At 25.1% G+C, this 11,882-nt stretch overlaps 1 protein-coding gene across 2 annotated transcripts in view; it reads left to right on the top strand.

The window, feature by feature from the left end:
* LOC117173242 (transcriptional adapter 2B) overlaps positions 1-10,768 on the top strand; it is a 37,280-nt gene extending 26,512 nt beyond the window's left edge. The window contains exons 7-9 of one of the 2 annotated variants that reach the window (XM_033361708.1): positions 1,585-1,634; positions 5,354-5,696; positions 9,128-10,768. In XM_033361708.1, the coding sequence (XP_033217599.1) occupies positions 1,585-1,634; positions 5,354-5,696; positions 9,128-9,232 (498 nt within the window). In that variant the 3' untranslated portion in view covers positions 9,233-10,768. Of the gene's footprint in view, positions 1-1,544; positions 1,635-5,353; positions 5,697-9,127 lie in introns of those variants that run through there. The other variant, XM_033361709.1, reaches the window with a different exon arrangement.
* Positions 10,769-11,882: the final 1,114 nt, after the last annotated feature.

Raw genomic sequence — 11,882 nt, 5'->3', positions numbered from 1 at the left:
ATTTTACTTACAAAAAAAGTTCTTAGGTTCAAAAAAACATTCAGTGAACTGAAAAACTGTGATCGGTAATATAGGTATTTAGCTGTGTCACATGCCCTTAAACGTAGTTTTCTTTCAAAAAAAATGTCGAGGTTCAGAAAAAAGATAAAATAATTTTCAGTGAAGTTCCTACCAAAATGCAGTACCTAAACGTACTTTATTGTAATCTAATACATTTTTCAAAGTTTCAGCTCGATATTTTATTTACAAAAAAAGTTCTTAAGTTTAAAAGAACATTCAGTGAACTGAAAAATTGTGGTCGGTAATATAGGTATTTAGCTGTGTCACATGCCCTTAAGAGACATTTAGGTGTTTTAAAAAGACTAAAAATTATCATGCAAATTTTAGAACGTTTTCTTAAAATCTTCTAGAATCTTTTTTGAAAATTTTGTTTAAACCTTTGACAAACTTTTGAAATGTTCTCTTAAAATAATTTTTCTAAAGGAAAAGTTATTTTTAATTTTCCTAGGAATATTAAGAAAATCTTTTTATTCTTTTGAAGCCTTTTACAATTTTTGAAAAAAATCTAATTTTTTTGTTTAAAATCGGCGAAAATTTACATTTTGTTTTATATTAGGCTATCATTTCAAGTTTTACATTAAGTTTGAATCGTTTCAAAACTTCTACATATCTCTTAAAATTACTCAAATTTCGCCTACAAAAAGAAATGTTCTCAAATTTGCAGGATTTTCTGAAAATTGTAGAAAAAATGTAATTCAGTTTGACAGATATTTAGAAGTTTACAAAAATATCCAAAGTAATTTTAAATTTAAAACAACTTCTACATTTCTCAAGATTTTGAAATAAAATTTTCAACCTTTCCAAGGATGTTTAAATTATTTAAAAATAAATTAATTGAATTTCTAATTTAAGAAGTGTTCAGCTAACATTTTTTCAATTTTTGAAGATTTAATGTTTCTAGCTTAAAAATCCTTAAAATTATATGATTATGAAAATTTTAAAGTTTATTGATTAATTTTTTAATCTCAAGCATTGAAAGTGAAAACATGGATTTATATTTTTTCATATTGAAAAATATTGGTACCTTCAATTTTATACGCTTAAATTATTGAGCATTTGAATACAATATTTTTAAATTAAAAACTTCTTGTAAATTGCAATTTTAAAAGTTCAAAATTTAACATTTCCACTTTGAGTGCTTTCAATTAAAGCTCAGTTTTTATTACCTCAAGTGGAAAATTTTGTAGCTTCAGTGTTCCATTTTTTAAAATTTCATTGACCGTGAAAAATGTTTGTGAACCGGTAAATGACTGGTAAATTATTTCGCATGGAATCTTCCTTTTATTTCATTTACTATTTAAATCATCATGTTTTATATCGTATTTTTCATGCTGGCAAATTACGCAGTGACAGACAAGTGTAATATTTCCTGTGGGAACTTTATTTTTCTTTTCTTTTCCATTTGTAATCAACCTTAAATATAACCGAACATACTAGACTGCTTTTCATTCACTAATTCTGTTGTTTGTGGTGCGTGTTGCCAGGCGTTTGTTAACAGATTGTATCAGTTTGCATTTCACTTAGGGCAGCAGTGGGCCGTCCACAACAATTCACCGCCAAGCCTCAAGAAAAAGGTAAGTTCCCGACTAGATATCCGTCCCTTTTTTTTTTAGTTTATTCTTAAAAGCAATGTCACTTTCCCTTTAAATATAAATATTCCCTTCTGAAGCTAATAGTTTTTTTGGGGGGGGGGGGTTTCATTTGGAAGAGACAGATTCAAAAGGACTGGAAGAAAACAATCAGAAAACTGGTTCTTTCGTTTGATTAAAGTACGTTTTTTTTTTTTAAATTATCAAATTTACAAGTTTGGATTTTATAAACGAAATTTTTAACATTCCAGTTTATAAATAGGAGGAGCATGCGTTTATCGAATGTAGAATTTGCATGAGAACGATATTTTTCGACTGAGGTAAAACTAAAGGAACATTATTATTGTCTTTTGTATCTTATTCATGCTTTTAAAATATTCAGTGTTAAATGTGGGGGCTCAGCTTGTTCGATTTTTTGCAAGATTAAATCAGATGATTGCATGACGTTTCTAAGTGGTTTTATATCTATGCTTGTATCTTTATTTTCACCTTAAACTATAGACATTTTAAAGTTCAAAGTTTAAATTTAAATACAGGCTTCACAGTTATTTCCCTTGTCTCCTATAAAATTCAAAGTTTTTTTTTCTGGACATTGACATTCTAAAAAATTATTGAAAAAAATCTTTTCCCTTAATTTGCTGTGAAACCTGATGTGTTGTTTTAAGTAATTTAATTTGAAAATTACACTAAAACTCTGAATCCAAAAAGCCAACAGCAATCACTTTTTTTTCTAGATACAATAATTTAGTTCCAAAATATTTTACCTTAATTCTAATTTTAAAGTTTTTTCTCCAGTTTAAGATTATTGGTATTGTACTATCGAAAAATTATTCCGAGGGAAAAAGAATTGCTGCATAAAAAAACAGATATGTGGAAATAGTTTAATTTCTACGTGGAAAATAATTATGTTGATATATATTCAGGGCATGTATTTTGTTAAAAAATTGTTTTCTAATGATATAAAATTAATCTTTTTGTCTGAGCAATCATCTTTTTGCTTGAAAATTGAACAGTTTTTTTTCGCAGTTAGTTCTCTCTCTTTACCGACAAAATTTTTGTTAATTAAAAATTCAACTCATGTTGAAAGGTCGTATTTTTTATTGAATTCAGCTGTTTTTGATTAAAAATATAAATCATTTTGGTTGTAATATCAACTACATTTTTTGTCGAGAATTCAACTTTTTGTAATAAAAATTTAATAACTTGGTTGAAAGTTAAACTATTTTACTAAAAATTAATTTTTCACTTGATGATTCATCATTTGAATTGAAAATTCGTTTTTCTGGTTAAAAATTCGTTTTTTTTTCATCTGAGAGTTAATTTTTTTTACTAAAAATTTAACTTTTCCAGTTGAAATATTAAATCTTTTGCAGAAATTTTTATTTTTTTTAATTAAAAAAATAAATGCAAATGTAACTATTCCAATTTCCATAATTTTAGTTTAGACTTAATTTCTATGGTTGAACATCAATGTTTTAACTAGTCAATTTTTGTTTGAAAAATTATCCATTTGAGTTGAAATTGCGCGTTTTTTTTATACAAATTAATATTCTTGCTTGATAATTTATCTTTTTGGCTGAAAATTCAATAATTCTAGGTAAAGATTAATCATTTAATTGTTTATATAATCTTTGTAATATAAAATTGAAACCTTCCAGTGTAACATTCATAATTGCAGTTGAAATTTCATCTCTTTGTCTGAAAATACAACTTTTTTTTTAATTTGTTATTTTTAAACTGAAAACTTTAACCTTGGATGAAAAAGTATATATTTTAGTTAAAAATTCATCTTTTTTTGGTAAAAAAAAATCTTTTTGTTGAAAATTAATCTTTTTGATTAAAAATTTTAGTTTTTGCAATTAAAGATTTATCATTTTTGCTCAAAATTCATTTTTTTTATTGTTAAACCCTTTTGTCAAATATTCATCGTTTTGTTTAAAAATTAATCTCTTCCAATTGAATAGTTATTATTTTAGTCAAAAATTCATCACTGGTTAAAAAATAATTTTTTTTGTGTGAAAAATTAATTTTTTGAACTGAAAATTTAACTCTTCCATTTTTTCGAAAACTGATATTTTTCAGTTCAAAATTCAATTATATGGTTGAAAATTTATAATTTCTATTTGAAAGTTAATCATTTTATTTTAAAATTTATCTTTTTGGTTGACCATAAACTTTTTTAACTGAAAATTTAAGTATTAAATTTTTCGTTTAAAATGTATCAGTTTTAGTTGAAAATTCTTTTTTTTTTTTTTGTAGAAAGTAATCTTGTGATTTGAAAAGTCATCTTTTTGGTTTAATATTTAACTATTTTAGTTGAAGATTCGGAATTTAATTAAAAAATTCATCAGTTTTGATTGAAAATGGATCTTTTTAGTAGAAATTCAATTATTTGGTTGAAATTTTGTCTTTTTTTTTTGTTGAAAGATCGTTTTTTTTTGTAGAAAATTAATCTTCTTATTTGAAACCTAATCTTTGTGCTTAAAAATTAATATTTTTTATTGAAAATTTAAGTTTATACAATGACATATTCATCATTTTAGCTTAAAATAAATTTTTCTAATTGATAGTTAAACTCTTTTGTCAAATATTAATTTTTTTGCTTAAAAATTAATCTTCCAATTGAATAGTTATTATTTTAGTGAAAAATTCATCACTTTAGTTTAAAAAGGGTTTTTTTTGTGTAGAAAATTATTTTTTTGAACTAAAAATTTAACTATTCAATTTTTTTGAAAACTGATTTTAGTTTAAAATGTATCTTTTTGGTTGATCATTAATTTTTTTAACTGAAAATTTAACTATTAATTTTTTCGTTTAAAATGTATCATCATTTTTAGTTGAAAATTCATTTTTTTTGTAGAAAGTAATCTTCTAAGTTGAAAATTCATATTTTTGGTTTATTATTCAAATATTTTAGTTGTATATTCATAATTTAATTTAAAAATTCATCAGTTTTGGTTGAAAATAGGTCTTTTTAGTAGAAATTCAATTATTTGTTTGAAATGTTGTCTTTTTTTTTTGTTGCTGAAAATTAATTTTTTTGACTGATGGTTAAACTCTTTTGTCAAATATTCATTTTTTTGTTTAAACATTGATCTTCCAATTGAATATTTATTATTTTAGTGTTTTTTTGTTTTGTGGAAAATTACTTTTTTAAACTGAAAATTTAATTATTAAATTTTTAAATAATTTTAGACGTTATTGGGTTTGTCTACTGGTCTTAATATTATTAAAATATTTTTTGTTGAAAACTTATATTCTTCAGTTCAAAATTCAACTATTTTGTTGAAAATTGATCATTTTTAGTCGAAAATTAATCTTTTTATTTTTAAATGCAACTCGTTGGTTAAAAATGCATCTAGCTTGTTAAAAATTTAATGTAATTTACTTGAAAAGCTAGAGCTTAATAGCTAGAAAAGCTAATATAGAACTATGAAAAATCATATCTGAAAAAATCGGAGATATCTGGAAAAAAAGCTCGAATTGTCAGGAAATTTTGATCCAGGTTTTGAGTAGACATCCGGATATTTGATATTTATTATCCATGGGAAAATTGGGGCTCCGGATTTAAAAAGGAGATACAATATTATTTCGATGTGAGGGAAAATAATGACAGTATGTCTCCTCCTGGCTCCGAATTTAAGATGAAAGCATTTTTTTCGATTTTGTGCGGCCTTTTGAGAGTGCTTTTTTTCCCGTTACAGAGAAGAAGAAAAAAGCTACTCTTTCACCGACCGAAAGTCCACTGCAAGAGAATCGGCCAGCACCAGCTCCTCAATCAGTCACAATCGGACGACGACTCCAGCCAATCCGTGGGTGGAGCAGGATAGCAATCCTGGTATAAATCGGCCGTTTGCCGGTTCCAATTCTGCGGAGAGGGAATTAACAACCACTTTCGCGTCTTCCGGGAAACCAGAGGCATCAGACGAGCGGGACATAGAAATAGAGGCAGCGGCACATCTTCTCACCAAGCAAGAAAAAACACTGTGTATTCAACTCGACCTCAAACCGACGCAGTATTTAACACAGAAGGCGCTTTTACTCCAGGTAAAAATTTTGCTTTTTTTTTTTTTTTTTAATTAAAAAACAAACAAAAAAAAAGAATAAAAGCTCTGATTATCAATTAATAATTAATTAAATAATTGAACAATTTTAACAGTTTTACTCATTAATTTAAAGAGATTTTAATGCTTTTGAAATATTATAGGATAGAAATTTTTTCAGAATTTTTTTAAAGACGTTGAACGCTTTTCCAGGACGTTATTTTATAAGATTTTCGAGGATTTCAATGATTTCAAGGGATTTAAAAACTCTCAATGTGTTTTAATATATTTTCCATGTTTTCAGAAAATATAATCGTAGAATATCACGAAATTTTATAATTTTTTTTTGTGCATTTTAAAGAATTTATTCATGAAAAGTGACGTATTTTGTAGGGTTTTAAAGATTTAAAGAGATTTGGAATTCACCCTGAATTCTTTGAAATTCTCTTGAATTTCATGAATTCATTGGAAGTTTTTTAAGTCACTTGTATTTCTATAACTTTACTATTTTCTACTTAATTCAATGAACTTTTTTTTTAATTAAAATTTTTTTAGCATTATTGATCCTGACCCTTCAAAATTTCAACTTGGACAACAAATACAGTTTTCATTACACCTTCCTAATCGATGAATTTTGAACCAAATGATTGAATTTTCAAACAGAATCTTAAATTTTTAATTTGAAAAAATGAATATTTTACTAGCCAGTTTTATTTTGAAGCAAGGAAGACGAATTTTCAACTAAAAAATATGACTTTTCTAACAAATGAGGATTTTCACACCAAAAGGATTGATTTTCTATCCAAAAATGCAAGTGTTTAATAAATCAGTTGAAATTTGGATTAAAAAAAAAGGTTACATTTAAAGAAAATAGTTGAATTTAGATTAATTATAAAATACAAATGTAATTTTTTTCAAATAAAAATAATTAGCTTTCAATAAAAAAAGGATCAATTTTTAACCAAGAGATGAATTTTGAGAAAAAAGGTGATATTTTTTTATCAAGTAGTTGAATTTTCCACCCAATAAGACGATTTTTAAAGTAAAAGAGAATTTTCAATCCAAAAACTATCAGTATTCGACAAAAAAAAGACGCCTTTTTAACAAAAGAGTTGAATTCAGATTAATTCTGAAAAAGAAATATACTTTTGCTTTGTTTTTGATAAAAAGAACTGACCATCAATCGAAATTGATTTTTTGAACCAAGGGGTTAATTTTAAACAAAAAAAGGTGACTTTTTAAGAACCTAGATCAATTTTCAATAAAATAAATGAACTTTCAAACAATTTGTAGAATTTGGAACTAAACACCAAAAATATAATAGTAGACTTTTCAATGAAAATGATTGACTTTCAACTATAAAAGGTGAATTTTCAACAACTAAAAAAAAAGATTTTTGTACCAAAGGATAAATTTTCAACCAAAAAAAAAATGAATTTTCTACAAAATTATAAATTATCGACCCAAAACGATGACTTTTTCCAAAAAATCGTTGAATTTTCACAAAAATTATGTTTTTTAACTAAAAGGGATTATTTACTTAACAAAAATACAATAGCAGACTTTTCAAATAAAAAAATTAATTTTTAATCAAAAAAGATGAATATTTAAAAACAAAAAAAAATTTGCAATAAAAAAATTAATTTTCTACCAAACACTATAATTTTTCTACCAAAAACGATTACTTTTTAACAAACGGACTTTAATTTTCAATAAAATAGTTAAATCTTGAACTAAATAGTAGAATTTTGTAAAGAAGTTTTTTAAACTGCTAATTCAAATATTTTATTTAAAAAGTCAACTGAATTATTGTAAATTAACCTTTTTGTTGTTATTTCATGTTCTTGTTTTTAAAATTAAATATTTGATAGAGAATTAGGCTTTTTGGCTTGAAAATTCAACAAATTGGTATAAAATTAAACTGTTTTGTAGAAAATTCGTATTTGTTTTTATTGAAAATTCATTGTCAATGAAAATTTATCTACTCCATTTTGGGTTAAAAATTCAACATTTTGGTTAAAAAATTATGTTTTTTGTTGAAAATTCGTCGTTTTTTGGTAGAAAATCAACTTTATTTTGTCAAAATCTACTCATGTTGAAAACATATACTGTTTGGTCAAATCTAACTGTTTCTTTATTTTTTATTAAAGTTTTCTTGTGGAAATATCAACTATAAAATTTTTTGATAAACATTAATCTTTTTTGTTGAAAATTCAACAATTTGCTTAACATTACTTTTCATTCTTGGCTGAACATTTTTTCTTGGTAATTTAAAAATTTGATATAAAATTCAACTTTTTTGTAAAAAATTCGTTTGAAACTATTTTGTTGAAAATTAAAAAAATTGGTATAAAATTCAACTTTTTTGCAGAAAAATCGTTTTTATCGTCGTTGTTTTAATTGAAAATTAATTTTTTTCAGTAGAAATTCATCTGCTTAATTTTTTGGTTAAAAATTGAACTTTTATGATTTAAAATTGCAGACTTTTCATATTTTTTGTTTGAAAAATCAACAATTTGGTAATGGATTCAACTATATTGTAAACAATGATATGGTTTTGTAAAAAAATTGTTTTTATTTTTGTTCAATTGAAATCATTTTTAGTCGAAAAGTTAGTATCTACTTAGAAAATTCATATATTGACTGAAAATTTTGTCTTGGTAGAAAATGCACTTTTTGGTAGAAATTTCATCACTTTTTCTTTAAAAATGCAACTTCTTAGTTGAAGATTTATCTATTTTGGTTGAGGATTAAACTATTTTGTTGAAAATTAAAAAATTTGGTATAAAATTCAACTTTTTTGCAGAAAATTCGTTTTTATCGTTGTTGTTTTAATTGAAAATTAATTTTTCTCAGTAGGAATTCTTCTGCTAAATTTTTTGGTTAAAAATTGAACTTTTATGGTTTCAAAATGCAGGCTATTAATCTTTTTGGGTTGAAAAATCAACAATTTGGCAACGGATTTAACTATGTTGTAAACAATTAAAGGGTTTTGTAAAAAAATAGTTTTTACTTTTGTTAAAAAAAAAACTTCGGAGCATCCCTCGGCTTACAACAATTCGCAACTTGTTTGTCTTATTTAAAATTTATTTATCACCTATTTGTTACCAATTTTAGAAAAAAATGTCACCTATTCACACCTTTTTTGACGATAATAGGTACTGTGATGACTGTTTTTATTCTAAACGTGGGTTATTATTTTTCACAAATGTTTTTATTTTTATTTGATGATAGTAAATATAAAAAAGACGAAAGAAAAAAAAGTCGTTGAATTCTTCATTTTATTTTCAGGAATTCTGCCCATTAAATTGATTATTGGACGTTCAATAGGATTTTAAATTTGATTTTAAAATTTCATTCAAATTTCTTTAATTTAAAATGTCCCGTTTTTCGAAATGAATTGAATTGACAAAAAAGTTTCTTTGATTCTTTCAGGAATATCTCAATGGCAACAAGAGATCGAACGTGATCCCACAATCAGAACCAGAGAGTAAAATTCTTCATTATCTTGTCGCCAATGGCTGGATCGCTGCCAACTGATGACCTGCGAATTTTTATTTTGTCCTTTTAAAAAGTCAACAACATCTCTGTGTTGTTGTCAGCTAAGTCTTACCTCTAAAATGAATCCTCGAGGGTTGCCCAATCCCGCGAATTATGGAACAGGCGAAAAGCCAAAGACGAGCACGCATTTCGTCAAGTTAGAATAAAATGTAACTATTTAAGAATTTTTAGTAATAGCCAAAGAATTACTTTAAATTTGATATAAGGAAAGTTATTTCTTTCAAAAAATTCTATCAGATCCTTACAAATTTATCCACAAATAAAGAGTTAATTTTTGAGTTATAGAATCTATAACCAAAAATTAAATTAGATATTTTATACTTTATGGAATTTTACAAAATTATGCAAAAGACAGGATGAGTCTTGTTTAAAAAAAATTAATTTAAAAAATTGCCCCATGGTATACAAAATTATTGAAAGTATTTAAATTAATTTCTTAATTCTTTTTCCCCCTTCAAATGATGAATGTATCGACAATTAATTTTTCGCCTGTTTCAAATTCGCCAATTTATTTTTCGGCACAAAAGACACGCCAAAGTTGTAATAATACGAATTAATTACAGAAATTTTACTTTGGAATTTCTCAGTGCTGGAAATTTGATTTAAAACAGATTGCCTCGGCTTTTGTCCGAATGAGTTTTGTCAACTTGACAATTATTATACTGTAAATATGATGAGAACTAGTACCTTTCCTAGAAAATAATGGGCGATTTTTTGCTCGGAAAATAGAAAGTACGATTATTATTATTAATAATAATAATAATGATAATGATAATAATAATAATACTGTGAAAAGAGATGTGTAGTGTAAATTAGTTTTTGTCGAGTGATATTTGAACATTGTTTTCGTGTGCGATCAAAAACATTTCGATTTTGTGAAAACCTCCCACCTGAAAAAATGTGTTAGATTTCTACTTTCTCCAAAAGTAGAATTTAAAAAAAAAATTAGATACAAAATTAAAAAAATAAATATATATTAAATATCGCCTGAAATAGGTTTAAACTCTTCTTCCAGAAGTATCTTTTGGAATAGGGCCTTAATTTTACTTCCAGATGAAAAAAAAGGTGTGTTTGACAATTCCGAATTTTAATTAAAATTTCGGAATACCCTAATTTTTATTGTATTGAAGAAAATCAGCATTTTTAGATCCGAAATTCTCAGACGCATCTGATATTTATTTGGGGCGACTGAAATATTCCGGATAATAATAATTTTTGAATGATAAAATTCCCACGAATTGGAAAACTTTCTAGTTTTGATATTTTATAATTCGGGGATTTTATTTTTCGGGATTTTTCAGTCTTTCGATTTATTTCATTGCAAGCACCTTCGCATCCATTCTTTGAAAATTGTATTATTTTTAATTTTTTTTTTAAATATTTTTAAAGGGCTTACACAACCTGGGTGTGAGGGTCGAATATATTTTCCTTTCTGATCTAATGGTGTTGAACGGTTAGAGATGAGCGGATCTCTATTTTTCCACTGCACTCTTAGAATTAGTACAAGATGAACGATTGTTAGTTATGAAATATTTAAAACTATCACTACTCCCGCCCAAAAAAAAAAAAATCCACGCTTATTAACTGTGTAAGAATATCCATAAGTAAAACGAAAGCGATTACTTAGAAAACGAGAATGTGACAAAAAAAGACTTCGAAAAAAAGTATAAAAAGGTATCTTGGTATCAAAACGAGAAAAAAAAGACTCGTTGAGTATCATAGAATACTCGAATTCTTTTTCTCTTTGTACATAATTATTATGTAATTTTGCAACGACGATTTTTGTAAATTTCAGGGTGGCCACTCGATCAGGAAACCGGGAATTTTAGGCTTATTTGTAAAGTTTTAAATTTGATTTTTACGTGTTATTAAATCAAAAATACGAAGAAAAAAATAACTGGGAAATAGTGAATAAAAAGCTGATTACAAGAAATAAGTAATTAAGAATAAATTTTTACTTCACGGCCGAAAATTCCAGAATTTACACAATTAAATTTTTGTATATAAATATCATTCAATTATTAAAAATACAATAATCAAATATTTCTATAAAAAAAAGTGTTATCAATATTCAAAGTTTCTAAAATTATTGTTTGACTTTAGAATAACAGTAATTTTAAAAAATTTTCATCGAGAAATATATATTTTGCAATTGTTGTTATTTTAAATTCAAACAATAATTTTGGAAACACTGAAAATATATATATTCTTTTTTTGTAAAAATATTTCATCATTTGTATTTTTATTGAATAAATAATATTGATATAGAAATGTTTTTAAATGTTTAAACTCGGGAATTTTCTAGTTTGGATATTTTAAAATTCAGTAATGTCCCCAATTTTTCTAGATACTTATAATAAACCCTTTTAATTAAAAAGAAAAAAAACCGTATTACCATTTTGCTTTTTCGGGAGAAAAACTCGTAATTTAGGTTAAAAAAATTTTTCTTGCTAGCTTGGAATGTTTTAAACAGCACAAAATTAGTTTTTTTTTCATGAAAGCAAAATAAAAACAAATTTCTTTGGTTCTGAGTAAAGAAATTTGTTCCAAAAAATGCTCGCATATTTTAAAAACATTCAGAAGCAAAAAAAGTTAAATTTCTAATTTTGTATTATTGTTTTATTGTATT

Source organism: Belonocnema kinseyi, chromosome 5, assembly GCF_010883055.1.
Source record: "Belonocnema kinseyi isolate 2016_QV_RU_SX_M_011 chromosome 5, B_treatae_v1, whole genome shotgun sequence".
NCBI lineage: Eukaryota > Metazoa > Arthropoda > Insecta > Hymenoptera > Cynipidae > Belonocnema > Belonocnema kinseyi.
This window is presented reverse-complemented; position numbering and strand designations above follow the sequence as displayed.